This window comes from Pongo pygmaeus, chromosome 8, assembly GCF_028885625.2.
Source record: "Pongo pygmaeus isolate AG05252 chromosome 8, NHGRI_mPonPyg2-v2.0_pri, whole genome shotgun sequence".
Classification (NCBI taxonomy): Eukaryota; Metazoa; Chordata; class Mammalia; order Primates; family Hominidae; genus Pongo; species Pongo pygmaeus.
In genome coordinates, this window is record NC_072381.2 from 110,224,265 (window position 1) to 110,241,130 (window position 16,866).

General features: G+C 42.6%; 1 protein-coding gene across 1 annotated transcript in view; it reads left to right on the top strand.

The window, feature by feature from the left end:
* The window catches only part of SORCS3 (sortilin related VPS10 domain containing receptor 3), a 631,488-nt gene that overhangs the window by 273,142 nt on the left and 341,480 nt on the right, over positions 1-16,866 (top strand). Inside the window, exon 3 of the mRNA XM_054436019.2 lies at positions 11,567-11,666. Coding sequence (XP_054291994.1) covers positions 11,567-11,666 — 100 coding nt within the window. The remainder of the gene's footprint in view (positions 1-11,566; positions 11,667-16,866) is intronic.

The window sequence follows — 16,866 nt, forward strand, 5'->3', positions numbered from 1 at the left end:
ATCTTAGAACATCTGTGTACAGGAATTTCAAAATGATAATGCCCAATGTTGCAAGCATGCAGTGAAACTGGTACTTTTATACATTGTTAATAGAAGTGCAGATTGGCCAGAGTATGTCTGTAAGGCACTTTATAGCAAGAGCTTTAATGATAATTTTTATCCTTTGAACTAGTAATTGCACTTACATGAATCTATTCTAGGGAAACAAATAATGATACATACAAATATTTATGTCTGATAACACACATTCAAGTTATTTAATACAAGATTTTGGCTAGAAACTGACCAACTGGCCAGAGAAGATAGTTAAAGTAAATTATGATGCATTCATACACTGGAATGTTGTGAGGCTTTAAAATAAAATGATATTTTTGAAAAATATGTAACAATATGTGGAAATGCTTACAATATTATGTTAAATGGAAAATCAGGACCCAAGCTCTATAAATAATGACCCCAAATTTTGTAAACACACAAGAGTTAAAGAAAAACACACCAAAATGTTAACTGAGTTTTTCTGTATGATGTGGCTATCTTGTGCGTTTTTTTTTTTTTTAATTTAAGGTTATTTCTACCATAAATTTTCAGTATTTTTTAAAAAAAACTCTAGGGTGTGACATTCCTTTTATCCAAGACTATGGTAACCAATCTAGTGAGCCAGCCCATGTCACGTGGGTTCAGGCACGCACTGCCTCAGAGCTTGAAAGGGACACTTCTCTAAGAGTCACTGTGATAGTGTAAGGCATATTCTATGACTTGACAATACATCCAACTTCTAACTAATTGCTTTTTCCTGCTTAGCCATTCAAAAGAAAGCTTAAAAAATACTGAGATTGTTTTTCATGCCCTACTACTCGGGTCTATTGTCGAGAACAGTCAGTGTAGAATGTAGGATCCAATAGGCAATTGTTTTAAATGATATGCATCTAACACAGCACAGAGAGCATAGCAATCACTCCATAATTTTTACAAAGGAAGAGATAAATGAAGTTTTAGGTTTCTGGACCCAAAAGGAGATGAAGTTACTATAGTATTAGAGGCTCAAAAAGGAGAGCCGTAATTCACTCCTTGGAAACTGGGAATTTCCTCTTCTCGCCTGTGTTGGGAGACACCATGTGTTGGAAGACTTTAGCCCTCTTTCTATTCTGGATGGCCAGTAGGACAACTGGTAAAACTGGTCCAGCACAAAGGAGCATCTGCTTTGCTATTAGTTTCTCACAGCAGAACAGTTTCAGTCAGAAGGGAATCTGTCTGAATGTGACTATTTCAGTCCCTGGGATATATTATCTCAGTTTGAGGATTTACCCTGCATGGCATTATTCAGCATGATTTAGGGGTTAAAAGAGACATCCAAGGTAGTCCCTTGACTTCAGAGACCTTATTCTATCTGGAGAAAGAAATGTCATGCACACAAAGTTAAATAATGGCATAAAACAACAGCAGAAAAGAGAAAAAGATGTGGTCCCAGAAAGCAGATACGATGCTCTCTGAGAGTGACAAAGATGCTGAGCACTGGGAAAGCAGAGGCAGGTGAGATGAGAGGCTCTGTTGGGGAGGATGGCGGCAGAAGGAGATACTCTCTTCTCTCTCGGGCTGAAGACTCTGGGAGGGGAGATATTTGCATTAATTGATAAAGTGATTAATGAAAGCATTGAGTGCCTTCCATGTGCAAGGCATTGTGCTTATTACGGAAAAGGAAAACATTTAAAGATGAGTGGGACACAGAATTTAGTTTCTTGAGGGTAGGAAGGTGGTCTGAAGGCTCTCTATTTATTCATGTTCCTTCATTAGGCGCCTGCATATTTTATCCTGGAGGTTTCTGGATGTGCCCAAACAGACATAATTGTGTACATGTCACAGGGCCCCGACCGGCTCTATGTAATTTTAAAGAGAAATGATAAACATATTTATTTTTCAGACAGCGATGCCTTGCTAAAACTGTCCAGCACCTGCTAGTGTAGGCCTCATTATTTTTTTCCCCAGGAAAACTTAGTGGAAAAGTTGGGTTCGTTTTCCCTAGACTTTAATTTGTAAGTGTTGGCCACCTGCTGGAGGCTATCTTTGATTACGTGTAGCAAGCCCCCCATCCTCCCATGCGTCTTTTGGTAGCTTACTGCTGATATGGTGGGAATGAGATGGCGTTAGCCTGTCCGCTGGGGGTTATGTAGCTATAACACAGCTGCTGTTTGCCCAGAAATGTATGAGGCAGTTTCTCCTCCTGTGATAATATTATTGGTCTACCGTGGTGTCGCCCAACAACAGACAGTGAAGTGAACCCTCTGATAGTAGGGCTATATAAGCTTCACAAAAGTCCTATGAAGACAACATTTAGATTCCCATTGAGCAGATATGAAACATGAGTTTATATAATTAGCCTGAGGCTCCACAGACTGGATTTGAATCCAAATCTCCTTGACTCTGAAATGAATCCTCTTAGGATTCTTTTGGTCTGCCTTTTTGAATGCAGAAGCTTATCTGTAACTGGGTTCTCCTACAGATGTGTTAATTTGTTGATTAACATTGTGACTGTTTGATAACAATCACTTTATTGCTATAATTTTTAACTACCTGAGTCATACTTGGATACATTTTTGTTTGAAAACATCTCAACATTACAAGTAAATTCAAGTGCTTCTAGCTACCTAACCCCAGCCCACCCCGGTTCCCTACCCAGTGGTAACTTCTATTAGTAGTTTTATATATTTTCCACTAGATTTTATATGTATTTGTTTGCACACTTATAAACTTAATGGAAATGTATTGCCATGTTGTGTCTGGATATACTGTGTGTGTGTAATATATTTAGTATTATGTCTTAGAGACTTTTCAGGTCAATAACTCTGGTATCTGTCTTACTCTTGAATGCTGCTATATAGTACTCTGTGTGTGTGTGTGTGTGTGTGTGTGTGTAATACACTCTATTTAGCCTTTCCCTGATGATTATTATTCAGTTATGTTCATATCAACAGAGATGCAGTGAATTATGGGCTGTCATACCTTCTCATGGGCCTGTTTGTGCACTTTATTTTCCCTGGAGGGCTTCTTTCCTTCCCTTACATGCATGATACAAATAGGTCTTTTGCCTGATAGGTTAGAGCTTTTGGCATTTGAAAACCTAAGTATAACAACTCACCACCCTATTATCTGAACTGAAAGTCTTCAGTGAGAACTAATGTGTTCACACCAAAGAAAGAAAGAAACTGAAGATCTGAATGTTGGCCCAACCCCATATACTTCAGCCTCTGTCCTACCTGAGACGTGTGCTGGGAAGCTGCTGCTGGTGGGTCTACAACTTACTTGATCTGAACCATGAATTCTGCATGACTGGTCTGCAAAGACAGCAAACCTCCAATTTTCTGCATTTAGAACCTGTGATGGCTCTCATTCAAATAGTGGGGGCAGGAGGAAATAGAGATGAATTAATTATCCTGTATCATTGCACCTCTCTTTGTGGGACTAAACAATGCAGCCAGGAGTCGGGTAAAAAGAGGTCAGGGAGAGCTGTGTAAGCTTCTTCATTGGCATCAGCCTTCCTCTGGAGTTTCTGAAGCAGAGGGTGGGGCAATACCCACTTGGAGAATGAAGCTTATTTAAATGACTTACTTTTGGCTTGAGGTCTGAAATTAGTTATTTGGATGGTTATTTGTGGTCAGGCTGGGCTTCTGCCATTGCAAAGATACAGATTAATGTGGCTTTGGGCACTGGCCCTAAAATGAGGAGTGGAATAGGCCAGAGGGGAACATCAATGCTTTTCCATCACAACTCTCTGAGCAGCCTTTGGTCTGGAGCTGTGCTGTGGGAACTCCTGACCCTGACCTTGGAATGGGCTGCGGTTCACCACACACCAGAGCACCTAATAGCCTATGGTCTTTGACTGTTGACAGTCCTCAGTGTATCTCAGTGGAGTACACCTGAAGGAGCTGCTAGTGGGTGTTCCCCAAGGCCTGGCACTTGGAAGCATAGTTCTATCTTTTGATTCTCCAGACAACTGGGTCTTATCATACACTTATGGTGACAATTGGAAACAGTGTCCACAGATCCTTTAATGATTTATTGGGTATCCGTGTGCCTCACCCCTATTAAGTGTAAGGAGTATAAATCAAGAAAAAGAAAACAAGGTGATTTCCCTTGAGGACAATACAATCAGGGGCATTCATAAAAATGACAGCCATAAGCATTTATGGAACAAGGGCTTTTAGCAGATGCTAAGCTAGGTATCTTATTACTCTTCATTGAATCTGAATAACAACAACCCTATTGTCTGAGCTGAGGTTCCGAGACATGAAAAGCTTGCACAACTTGTTCTGGCTCTGAGTCCAGTTGTCTTTGTGCTACTCCAGTCTTCTTGTTTTCTTTATGTAGAACTGTGCTCTGCACTTTCAGAAATTAAAAAAAAAATTCATTTGTGATTGTTCTTTTAAGAAGCTTTTAGCAATTGCTGAAAAGATCGAAAGCATATATGTATATTCAGAGAATAAATAGGGAGCTCTTATGTGCAATTGGTGTAAATGCAGAGGAGGGTGTGGGTGGGAATTATAGGAAAGATCTTTGTAGTACAATGAGTACTGGAGCTGGGAGTCAAAAAGGAGACAATCTGGACATTGGAGGCAATGGTAAAGCAAAGCAGGTAAACTACAAAGGCCTTGAATGCCAGACAGAGGCAGATGTTTGACCTGATGTGGCAGCCAGGCAGGGAAGGATGCTCTAGGGTATCAGAGATCCAGGCAGGAATCTTGAGAAGTTGTCTTAGAGACAAAAGCAGGGTAAGAACATGACTCGGGGGTGTAATTGAGGTAGAGGCTGATATTCTCTACCTCTAGCTGATACCAGCTAGAGCAGCACCACCAAATCATACCCCTCTTGCTTTTGCAAAAGCACCCTTTCATTTTGCTATAGTGCTTCGCTTGTTTGGAGCTGCAAAAAGGCAGAGTTGAGTAGTTGTGGCGGAGGTCCACAAAACCCAAAATATTTACTATCTGGTTGTTTTACAGGAAAAAAAAGTTTACCAACCTGAGCCAGAGCTACTTTAAATGGCCAGAAAGGGGAAGCAAAGCACAGTGCGCCTAGCCCATGTCAGATGCCATGGTTGTTAAATGTATGCAAAGGAATGAGCCAAACATGGCAATGCAGAAGTTGCTGAGAGGAAAGGAACAACCACAACTGTGTTTGTTTGCCAATTTTAGATTGTATCCCTCAGAAGGCAGGCCACTGAGGAGATGACTTCTGATGGGTGAAAGATGCCAGGGTTAATGATCCCTAATTTTGCAGAGCTCAGGGGCAAGAAGAGGAGAGGAAATGAGGAGAAGACTGAGCACCAGGGTGGTAAACACCAGGAGAAGGTGCTGACTGGATAAGGAAAGCCATGTGCTCACCCAGATCGAGAATATCAGATGGCCCTGTGAGAGTTGGCAGAGTGTCTATCGCTGCCCAGAACGGGGCATTAGGACAGGGATGTTGAGCTGCAGTTCATCTCTACTGAGAGGCTGACTTGGGTGCATCGACTGGATGTCTTTTCTGTTTTTTTTTTTTTTTTCTTTTAAAATAGCAGCCCATATTCTTACTGCCACCGGCCTCTCCCCCAGAAGATCATTAGAGGAGTAGTGAACTTGCTGGGTAGGTAAAAAGCATATGGTAACTCACACCTCCATTCCTGAAATTGTCAGTGGGAGAGTAGCCCTGTGGGAATGACCAAGTGTATGGCAGGTCAGACTGGGGGTTCCTCCCACAATGTACCAGTCTGCAGTAAGTCCTTTGGAATGCCTCTGGATGAGACAAGAACTCAGTGAACAGTTTCAGGACTCAGACTAGGAGTTGATGCCATAGAATAGTCCCAAGCACCTCTAGAAAGTTGAAGAGGGAGGATGTCCAGTCTGCCAGTCAGCATCAGGTACCTGGAGAGTAGCGTGAGTGACAGGTAGCTGGCAGGACCTGCCAGATGATGAGCAGGTGCCTGAGCAGGTGGTGAATCCAAGGAGCAGTGTCTCTTTGGAGGTACAGCCTCCTTGGAGAAGATGTTGTCAATAGCCAGTGAAGTAGGAGTTATGCCTCGAGGTGACCCACGTAGAGACGTCGCCCCAGAAAAACTTTTCTTCACAAATACACAAGAAGCCACGCCTAAGAATGCGTTGTAGCATTGTTTATAATAGAAAATTAAAGAATGTTCGTTGTAACATTGTTTATAATAGCAAATTAAAAAAAATACTTCTCAGTGGTTTGAAAGGATAAACCGTGGTTTATTCATAAGCTGAAACACTAGATAGCAGTTACAGTGAATGAATGACCACTAGGTATGTAACACAGATACATCTCACAAGCTGAATATTGGGTGAAATAAGCAAGCTGCGGAACACATATCCTATGTGATAACACTTATGTACATGTAGAAACACTCAAAAAGGTTATGTGTTGTTTATGCACACAAACACTTGTTAAATCTAATAGTGGCCAAATGATGGGCATTGCATTGTGTTTTTCTGTGTGCTGGAAATAATTCATAAGAAAAAAAGAACAAGGGATAGAGACACACATGTGTGCGCACACACACACGTGACAGTGGAGTGGGGTTGGGGTAACTGGAGCCAGGGTATGGGAGCCAGAGCCCTGTGGCTACACTGACCTCATGCCCCACCTTCCAGGTTAGCTGTGTGCACTGAACAATTCAGAATGGTAACTGGCAGAGTGCCAGGCCCATGGCTGGCTCAGTGCACTGGTGTCATGGTTCCAGTGTTCTGAACATTTCAGTCTTATGAACCTAGTATCAAGATTTGGGAGGCTAGCTTTAAAATTGGTGAGATGAGCCTCTTTTCTCTAAGTGACCCCACTGGCTGATATCTGGAATCACAAAGTAGAGAGGATGGTTTGCTTTCTTGTAAGAGCAAGTTCTGCCAGCATAACTGTCTCTGGTAATGGGGCTGAGACCTCTCTACCATTTGCCCCTCACCCCCGGCCAAGTGGGCCCACAGAATGCTGTGGTCAGGGCAGTGTGCAGTGGCCATCCTGGAAAGGACAGAGTCGAGGGCACTGTTGGTTCCATAGGCTCCCAGGCTACCTGAGGTATCTTCATCAAATAGGACTTGTTCCTCTGAGACCAAATGAGCAGAAACTGCCAGAGGCATGGAGGAGGCTGAGACGTAGAGGGTGCCCTTTGTTGGGAAGTCCCTCTTTTCAGCAGCCACTTTTGGAAAATAGCAAAGTCAGTGTTAGTCTGTCATGCAGCTTGTGAAAGTGAGACCATGTGTGATGATCAGCGTACTATCTTTTGTGAGAGTTATTTGGATTCGGGAAGGAAGTTTGTTGTGACTTCCATCAGTCCTGCAGAGAGCCCTGAGAATTTAGCTCTTCTAAGATTTTTGCTATAGATAGTATGAGGAAAAGATGATAGTTGGAAAAGAGCTTAGCATTGTGTTGGTGGTTTAATAAAATTTAAGATCCCACCTTAGGATTATGTAAGTAAACCTCTTGTGTTAATGATGGAATGGAGCTTGACAAAGATGCTTTCCTTAACCAAACTTGAGTTAGGATCCTCTGAGCTCTTTTTTAACTAGGCTCCCGTGCTTGGGCATGTTCTCAAGAGTCCAATGTTTAACAAGAATCCTTCTAAGTCAGGTTAGCCAGAATCTCCCAGCCTCTGTTGCTAAGCAAAGTCCTCATCCTCCACTATAATCTAGGTAATATCTGATCACCCTGGCCTGCATTCAGCAAGAATCTTGTTAGATTAGTAGCAAAGAATTACCCTCCCCTGTTAGCAATTTTTCATCCACTGACCTCTCCTCTGCCTCTTATCAAAAATTCCCACTTTTCCTTGTTCTATTTGGAGTTGAGCCCTACGTCTTTCCCCTACTGCAAAATCCCATTGCAGTAGTCCCTCTACATAGTGCAGTAGTCCTGAATAAAGTTTACTTAATCATTTTAACCAGTGTCAGAATAATTTTTTAATAGCCTTCGAAAAGCGGCTTGTCCAGGGTAACATGTTGAGTGCATTTGAAAATCAGCTCTACAGTCTCGACTTCTAGGCTCCAGCTTCAACATTCTTTCTCCACAACATGCTGCCTTTATGCCTTCAAGAGTGTAGAATTAAGAAGTAATTAACTCTATAAAATATTTTACTTGGATTAATAAAAATGCAAATGACAGCCTCTAGAGATCACGGTCTATCTCCACTCTTGCACTGCCTAGGATATTTGCTCAGGGTGATTTGTCATTTAACCTTAATTCTACTACAAGTGAATTACAGAGCCTTCCCTAGGACAGACCTTCTAGACTGTACCGTCTGCACTGTTGTGCTAGCATCCAAAGCCTCAAGCGTGTTTTCTAGGCATTGTTTGCTGTGTGTTGAATTACCACTAGACATCAGTAGTTGGTTAAAAACTTGTGAGTAGGTTTGGACAATCTCATTCATCCATTCATTCTTACAAGTAAAGACAAATTAAAACAATACAAAAACTATTACTTTCAGCAGTTGCTTTGTACCAGGCATGGTGCTAGATACTGGAGCTGTTATAAAAAATGGTTCTTGTCTTCAAGGTGTTACAGCCAAGGAAGAGATCCCAGAATAACGACAGTGTAGCCAAACCAATAGGATTAATGCTTAAATAGAAATGCGTACAAGATAGTACGGGACCACAAAGGAGATTGTGATTAATCCCCCCCAGGAAAGCTGGAAAAGGGTGATGTTGGAGTTAGATGTTGAGGGTTGGAGGAAAATCTGCCAAGTAGAGGAAACGTATCAAGGAGATGATACGTACAGCAGCGGAGGGCAGTGAGAATGTAGGACATGCTCAGGAAAGTTTGGCGAGGCTGGAGAGAAAGGGCCGGAGGAGCAAGTGGCTGGGAATGGGTCCAGAAAGGGACATTGAAGCCAGATTTTACAAGACTTAGCTTGGAAGATTCAGCTTGACTGTGTGCAGTGGGCAATTACTACCAAGGAGTGAGGTGGACAGATCTGGGGTAGAAAAATAGCCTGGTAACAGCATGGAGGATGAGTAGGGGAGGGAGAAGACTGGAAGAAGAGCATCAAACTGGGGGATTGTTGCAAACATGATGATGTATGAGCCACAGCATTGGTGTGACGGTGGAAAGGATACCAGGGGTCTAAGTTTTTTAGGACATGGAATCATTAAGACTTGAAGAGTGATCTGTGTTGTAGAGAGAAAGGCAAGGAGAAAGATTGGGAGTGATTCCCAGAGCTTCTGTGCCTGCAGTAGACAAGAGTCAGAGAATACGTCAGCTTTTGGGGGACTGATGATTAAAGTTAGCATAACTGATGACCGTGTGGAGGCAGTAGCCTAGGGAGGGGTTTGAAATAATTGATATTTGTTTATTCAGTAAACGTGCTGAGGGTGCATAATGTGTAAAACTTTGTCCTGTACATTTTGGAAAAAGGAGGAACGAACGAATGCCTCTTCACTTTTATTTTTTAACATTTTAGTATGCCTGCATTCTGTTAGAAGGTTTCCCATGTCTTATATTTTTGTAACCTCACAAATGCCTCATGAGACTAAATTATCCCCATTCTTTTTTTTTTTTGAAACAGAGTCTCACTCTGTCACTCAGGCTGGAGTGCCGTGGTGTGATCTCAGCTCACAGCAACCTCCACCTCCTGGGTTCAAGCAATTCTTCTGCCTTAGCCTTCCTGAGCTGGGACTACAGGTGTGTGCCACCACACCCAGCTAATTTTTATATTTTTAGTAGAGACGGGGTTTCACCATCTTGGCCAGACTGGTCTCAAACTCCTGACCTCAGGTGATCCACCCACCTTGGCCTCCCAAAGTGCTGGGATTACAGGCGTGAATCACCACACCCGGAATCTTCATTCCTCAGATAAGGAATCTGAGGCTCCATGGTGCAAATAACTTGCACATGGTCATGCAACCAGATAGCTATGGATGTAGAATGAAACAGAGATTTTGCTACACCCAAAGTTCATGTTCTTTCCTCTTATGAGGGGAGTTTTGTGATGTTCTTTAATTCTTTGAGGAGCTTACATTGTGATTGGGGAAACAGAGCATAAAGAAATCAATCGTGACACTATTGAAGAGTTAGAGAAGAGGCATGTACAGTGCGCCTTGGGTGCCTAAGGATGGGGAAATTTGTTCTGGTGCAGAAAAGAGATGAGCGATGATTGGGAGGAGGGCTAGAGAAGCTTTTACAGAGGAGGTGCAGGTGGGTGTTTACACTGGGCCCAGAGACCAGGAATCTGCCAGCTTGGATGAGGGTGGGGATGACTGTTAAGGGTCATTACATTGGGAAGGAGGCTGAGGTGGGAGGATGACTTAAGCCCAGGAATTTAAGGGACAAGCCATCAGGCTGATGTGATGCTATGATTGTGCCACTATACTCCATCCAGGCTGGGCAACAGAGTGAGAACCTGTCTCTTAAAAAAAAGACAAAGGTTATATAGTTTTAAGTACTAAGCTTCTGAAGCTAAGCTGTTGGCCAGGGAAGCACTGATTAGCATTAGAAGGTGGATAAAGGCTCAGAGTAAAGGCTGGGCGTGGTGGTTACTAGGGCATCAAATGCCAGTTCAAAGCAAGGCTCAAAGCCAGAGTTCGGAACTGAGATTGTGGCAGGTTTCAGGCCCATATAAGGTCAGTTGACTACAGAGAAAATGCATGGACCTCTGTGCCCTTCTAAAGCTTGAGTTGGAGAAGTTTTGTAAGTCTAGCCAAGGACAGTGATGACAGGAAGAGTAGGTGAGAACTGATGATACAGGTGGTGGAAAAAGGGAGGGAGGTCTCTGTGGGTCAGGGTTTGGGGACAGGTGAACAGTATGGCAGGGAGGTCAACTACTTGAATCCCACAGTTTGGCACCCTCTCTCCCTCCTCCACCATGGAAGGCAGGATGGAAAGAAAGGAGCCTCTACTTCTGGTTTTGGCATAGGTCAGTGTGCTGGAAAGGAGGAGCAGGTAGCCAGCAGGATCATTGGAATGATGAACCCCTCCCCTGTAAGCAGCCCAGTGCCATAGGCTTTTCACCCTGGACATACCCACATCGTTGTCCCTGTGTAAAGCATCCAACCCTCTGTCTGGTGTGGTCTCATTTAGCCATTGGACCCCATAAGTTTTCTGGGCACTTCCTACCCCTCCAAGGTTCCCTTGCTTCAGGCTCAATGGAGTGGGTTGAAGTTGGTTGTACCCTGGTGACGACCTCAGGAGGCTGCTGGCCATGTTCCCATGGCCTCCACACACAACTCCCATATAGAGGGTGCGCTGGCGGGAACTTGTGTGCTTCCACAACTCCACACAGAGCTGGGGTGGGGGGGGCGCGGGGCTGAGCAGCATGGGAGTCAGGCAGTCTCCAGCAGCTCCTTTCACCAAACGACTTCACAAAGGGCAAAAAAGTAGGTCCTGAGAAAGGCTGGGAGCAAAGGGGAGCACGCTTAGGTAGTAAGCAGATGCATTAGTGTAATTGCTGTTCTAAAATTAATGGGGCTTTTTATCTCTGAAGCACTCATGTGATTTGGGAAGAAAGGTGCTGGTCGGTCGAGGGAGAGCCTGGCTTCCCTTTAGACATAGCTGTCCATTGGTAAAATGATCTCTTCCTTTCTGTTTTCTCTTTTACCTGCAGGTCGACAGATTATGGCACCACCTATGAAAAGCTGAATGACAAAGTGGGTTTGAAGACTGTCCTCAGTTACCTCTATGTCAATCCAACCAACAAAAGGAAGGTAAGAGGCTGGGTCAGTAGGTCCTGAGCACTCCTGCTGGATAGCTGTGCTGATTAGGGCCAGAGGTTAAGGAAAAAACTCAGTTGTCATGGAATCATTTACAGAGGCCTGGTTTATATGCTGGGAACTTCATAAACGCTGTTTGTAATTCTAACAACAGGCTTGATAGTAATAATAATAATAGTGACAGCAGCAGTGATAGTAATGCCACCAGTAAAACTGTGTACCTATGTCTTATCTCAGTTATCCTCACAGTGAATCTATGGGGTAGAAACTATTATGGTCCCCACTTTGCAAGAGAAGCTCAAAGAGATGAAGTAACTTTCTACCCTGAATCAGATGGTGCTAAGTAACAGATCTAGAATGTAAGCATGGGTTTGCTCAACTTCAGAGTTGAGTCTTTCCACAGCCTTCCTCTTGCTGGTACATTTTTTGAGAACCCCTTACTCCCAGGGAGATTGTTTCTCCCATGTGAAGGAAAGAAAGGCAGCTCCTGGCTTCTTCAACTTGATCCTGAGCTGCTTCTGAGGCAGAGGGCAGACCAGGCTCCTCTGGCACCTCTGCTTCTCTGCTTTCCTCTTGATTTAGCAGCCAGGATGAAATCATATAAGGTCAGACCTTGGCCATGGAAATCTACTGAGAGGAGGAGGCCTGGATTCTATGGAACAATGGGCAGTTTTAGAAAACAAATACTGCACCATGTATTATCTTTGGGGAGATGTGCTCTTTCTCCAGCTAAGAAAGCACTGTTACTTAGAAACTTAGGCAGACATGATTCAAATACATGCACCAAAATGACCACATTAAAGGTCATTTTAATATTTCTAAAAGGCTAAAAAACAAATGGCACCACCAAGCTCTCCTCTTGCAATCTGATTTGCATTCCCCCGTGGTTTTGCCAGTGCTTTCTTCCTCAAGGTAAGCTCAGGAGCGAGCTTCAAACCATTGTGCGGATGTCTCTGATTTATAACATGCTAGAGTCCAAACTGTGGCTGAGAATTATGACTGTTTATGCTGCTCAGAGCAGAGCAGCTTTTACCTGAGCCACTAGCAGAATAATGTGCATCCATAGACTTTCTCCTCACCTCTACCTCCAGTGCCCCTAAGTACACCCAGCAAAGGGAGGGAGCAGAATTGTTGACTTATGGTTCAGCATTGGTGATAGATAGCCAAAGGATCCAGTTAGCTCTAGGGGCTCTCAGGCCCTAGACTGTGCCCACTAGCCAAGTGCCAAAGCTTTGATCATCAGGCTGGCTGTTTAGGCACCTGTTATTGATTTTATTCGAGTAGTTTCTTTTTTCTTTGTCCCAAAGCATTGCCATTTTCACATCTTTCAGTATCATTATTTAAATTATTGGATTTTAGAGCTAGAAGAAAGCACAGATTTCACCTAGACGAATGGTTATTAATAGTTTCTTTTAATTTGTTTATTTTAAAATTAACATATAACATTGTATGTATTATATTGTACAACATACTGTTTTGAAGTACATATGCGTTGTGGAATGGTTAAATCTAGCTAATTAACAAATGCAGTAACTCACAGTTACTCTGTGGTGATAATACTTAATATCTACTCTTATCATTTTTCAAGAAAACAGTATATTGCCATTAACTATAGTCATCATGCTCTACAATAGATACCTTGAACTTATTCCTCCTATATAACTGTAATTATGTATTTTTTGACCAATGACTCCAAAACATGCCTCCCCTTTAACCATTCGACCCCTGTTAACCACCATTCTATTATCTAATTCTGAGATTAACTCTTTTAGATTCCACATATGCGTGAGATCAAATGGTATTTGTCTGTCTGTGTCTGGCTTATTTAACTTAGCATAATGTCTTCAGGTTCATCCATGTTGTCACAAAAGACAAGATTTCCTTTTTTATGGCTGAATAGTATTTTATTGTGTCTATGTGCCACATTTTCTTCGTTCATCCATTGATAGACACTTAGGTTGATCTTATATCATGGCTGTTGTGAGTAGTGCTGCAATAAACATGAGAGTGCAGAAATCTCTTGGACGTACTGGTTTCATTTTCTTTGGATATATACCCAGTAGTCGAATTGCTTGTTCATATGGTAGCTCTATTTTTAATTTTTGAGGAACTCCATACTGTTTTCTATAATGGCCATACTAATTTACATTCCCACCAACAGTGTGCCTAACAGTTTTTGGACTGCAAGTCTTTTACACATGTGATTAAAGTTCTAGGCGGCCTCTCTAGAAATATGCCTATGCCACAAAAATTTTCATACATTTTGAGGACTTTGTGGACACCTCAGATCCCACTCATGAACCCAAGATGTCCATGGAGTCTCGGTTAGAAATCATTTATCCATGCCAACAACCTCATTTTACAGATGAGAAAATTGAAGCCAAAAAAACTCACATAGCCAGATAGAAAAAGGAGCCAGGATTAGAACCCAGGACTCTTGATTGTCAGGCCAGATGTATTTGCATCAGCTCATCTTTTGCACCTTTTCTTCTTATACAGTGATAGCGTAGGGGTTCAAAATTGCTTTATGATCTTCAATTAAAGCTTGGTGCCATGTCCTTGATGGGCACATGATGAAAGTTGACTGAATCAAGCCAGCAGTGATGGTTTTCAGTTCTTCTCCTGCTCTTCTCCCTTCTTGAGAAGGAAGCAGAGGCCCACAGAGGACAACTGCCCCATGCAGCCAACTCAGCAGGTTAGGGGCAGCCTTGTCAGTTGGTCTGATGACTCCTAGTTTAGTGCTCCTCCCATCCCACACAAGTGCCTTGAGCATATTGGATCTCAGTGGGCATATGCACTTTGGGCAAAGCAAGAACTGGATATTTGGCACATGAAAAGTGCCCTCCAGCACTGATCTCTGTCTTGTATCTGGGCCACAACAGAATTAATCGTATTTTCATGTAGATGATAGATAGGCCATTTTTGTGAGGATTTTCCTAAGTGGCTCGTGAAGGTTTCTACCTGTTTGTATCTGTTTTGGAATTCATCTGTCATGTATGTTTCCTCTTAGAAAATATCATAATGATGTTTCTTTTTGTCTTTTTCTGTTTTTTTCTACTCCTGACAGTCTGAACTCTCCTTAGTGCAACTAAGAAGTTCTTAGAAGTGATAGAGACAAGGGATGGATTAAGGCAGATTCTGTGGGTTGGAAGGAACGTAGAGTTGGGATTTGGCTATCACTGGCACGGGGATACCACCTCCATTTATTCTTCCTCGTGGTGACATTCAGGCAGTGGGCTCTCAGGAGCCATTTCTCACAGAAACTATTGCTCAATAAATAGAAGTTAGGCCTATTTTGTTTTCTGGTCTGAGAAACATCACCAAAGTATAGTTAACTCCCATCTGGGAGGCACTGCCACCCAGAAAGTTAAACACACAGACATTTTCTTCACTCAGATTGGGGAAAAATAAGCATCAGGCCAATGGCATGGATTTATTTTTTTAGAAAATAGCAATAGAAATTAACGTTCATAGCTAGGCACAGTGGCTCATGCCTGTAATCCCAGCACTTTGGGAGACTGAGGTGGGTGGATCACCTGAGGTCGGGAGTTCGAGACCAGCCTGACCAACGTGGAGAAACCCCGTCTCTACTAAAAATACAAAATTAGCCAGGCGTGATGGTACATGCCGTAATCCCAGCTACTCAGTAGGCTGAGGCAGGAGAATTGCTTGAACCCGGGAGGCGGAGGTTGCGGTGAGCAGAGGTCACGCCATTGCACTCCAGCCTGGGCAACAAGAGCAAAACTCTGTCTCAAGAAAAAAAAAAAAAGAAATTAATGTTCATAAGGGTCCTACATGATCTGAAGTGCTTTACTCATCATCCAAGAAAAAATGAAATTGGATTCATTTTCATTTTACTAAGTGGTATGTATTGTAATCTGAGCCTCTTGATGTTGACAGTGCACATGTAGTCTACGTTCTAACTTTCTCATAAACAGTATATTCAGCTTAGTAGAAATCCCCCTTCTCCAGCCACCTAGGCAAAATGAAAATTTGATATAGATAAAAATACTCTTATTTGTTTCTTTATTAGTCTAGAGCTCTGGAACCTTGTAATGCATCTTCGTTTTTAAGTTTCCTTCTTTACGTCTTCAAGTTTAAACTTATGGTCATATGGATACTCATCTCAGCTTGTGTTAGGCAGGATGGTTTGGATTTGGGTAGTACCCAAATTATCTGTAGCAACTCATTTCATCAGTCAGCCAGTGGCAGTAGTCTCTGGCGGATTTTTGAGTTCATCTTGTAGGAGCACTTGCTTTTCACCTAATGAGTTATTTATTTAACAGATGGCTGCTGCTTTCCTTGGAGGCTGTGAATACATCAAATGAGATCTGTTGCCCCTGGCAAAACAGTAAATTGAGCTTGTATTTATATAGTTGCTCCCAAAGCTAATTGTTGATTTTTTAAACATTTTTGAACAATATAAAATTATCCAAATACAGGTAGTTAATAAACCATTAAGTTGGAAGGAAGCAGAGGTGTTAACCTGTGTATAGTTTCCTTCTACCAGTGATCATCCCAGGTAGCACTAACTGAGCAGCTACTATCCTAAACTCCCTTTCAAGAGTTTTATCCACATGATCTCTAATCCTCCCAGCCACTTTGAAAGTAGGCAGGGTAAGAAAATAGACTTTGATAAATTACCCCAAGACTATATTGCTATAAATGGTAGATCTACAGCAGCTTTCCCAATGGGTTTATTTTGAGGACAAATTAGTCATTCAGCAATTCTGGGCTTCCTGGAGGTAGCTGAGATTTAGACTGGGAGTACTGTCTTTCTCACAGGCTGTGAGCAGGGTATAATCATTTCATCTAGCGGGTTTTATAATTCCCTGTCTAAATGAGAGTATTGATATGAAATGCACGAAGCTGCTTCAGTCAAAGTTGTCCTAGACTGCTGTTCTGTGGCATGGTGGCATCAGCATTATTTTAATGACCTTGACCCACTCTGACTATTTGATGTGAATTTTGTATACCCGGTTGTTTGCCTTTCTCTAGCCATTGGCCAATTAACTTATTGCCCGGGTTTGAGCCCAACTTCCTTATGGGAGCCCAGAATTGCTGAATGTGTCTGGTACTTGAACATGAGGAATAGTATATTAGCTCTGGAAGCAGGAGAGTGTATGGTTTGCCTCCCAGAGGAGTGGCTCCATTATGGTGGGGCTAGTGAGCTCTAGCTCACAGCTTCTCCTTC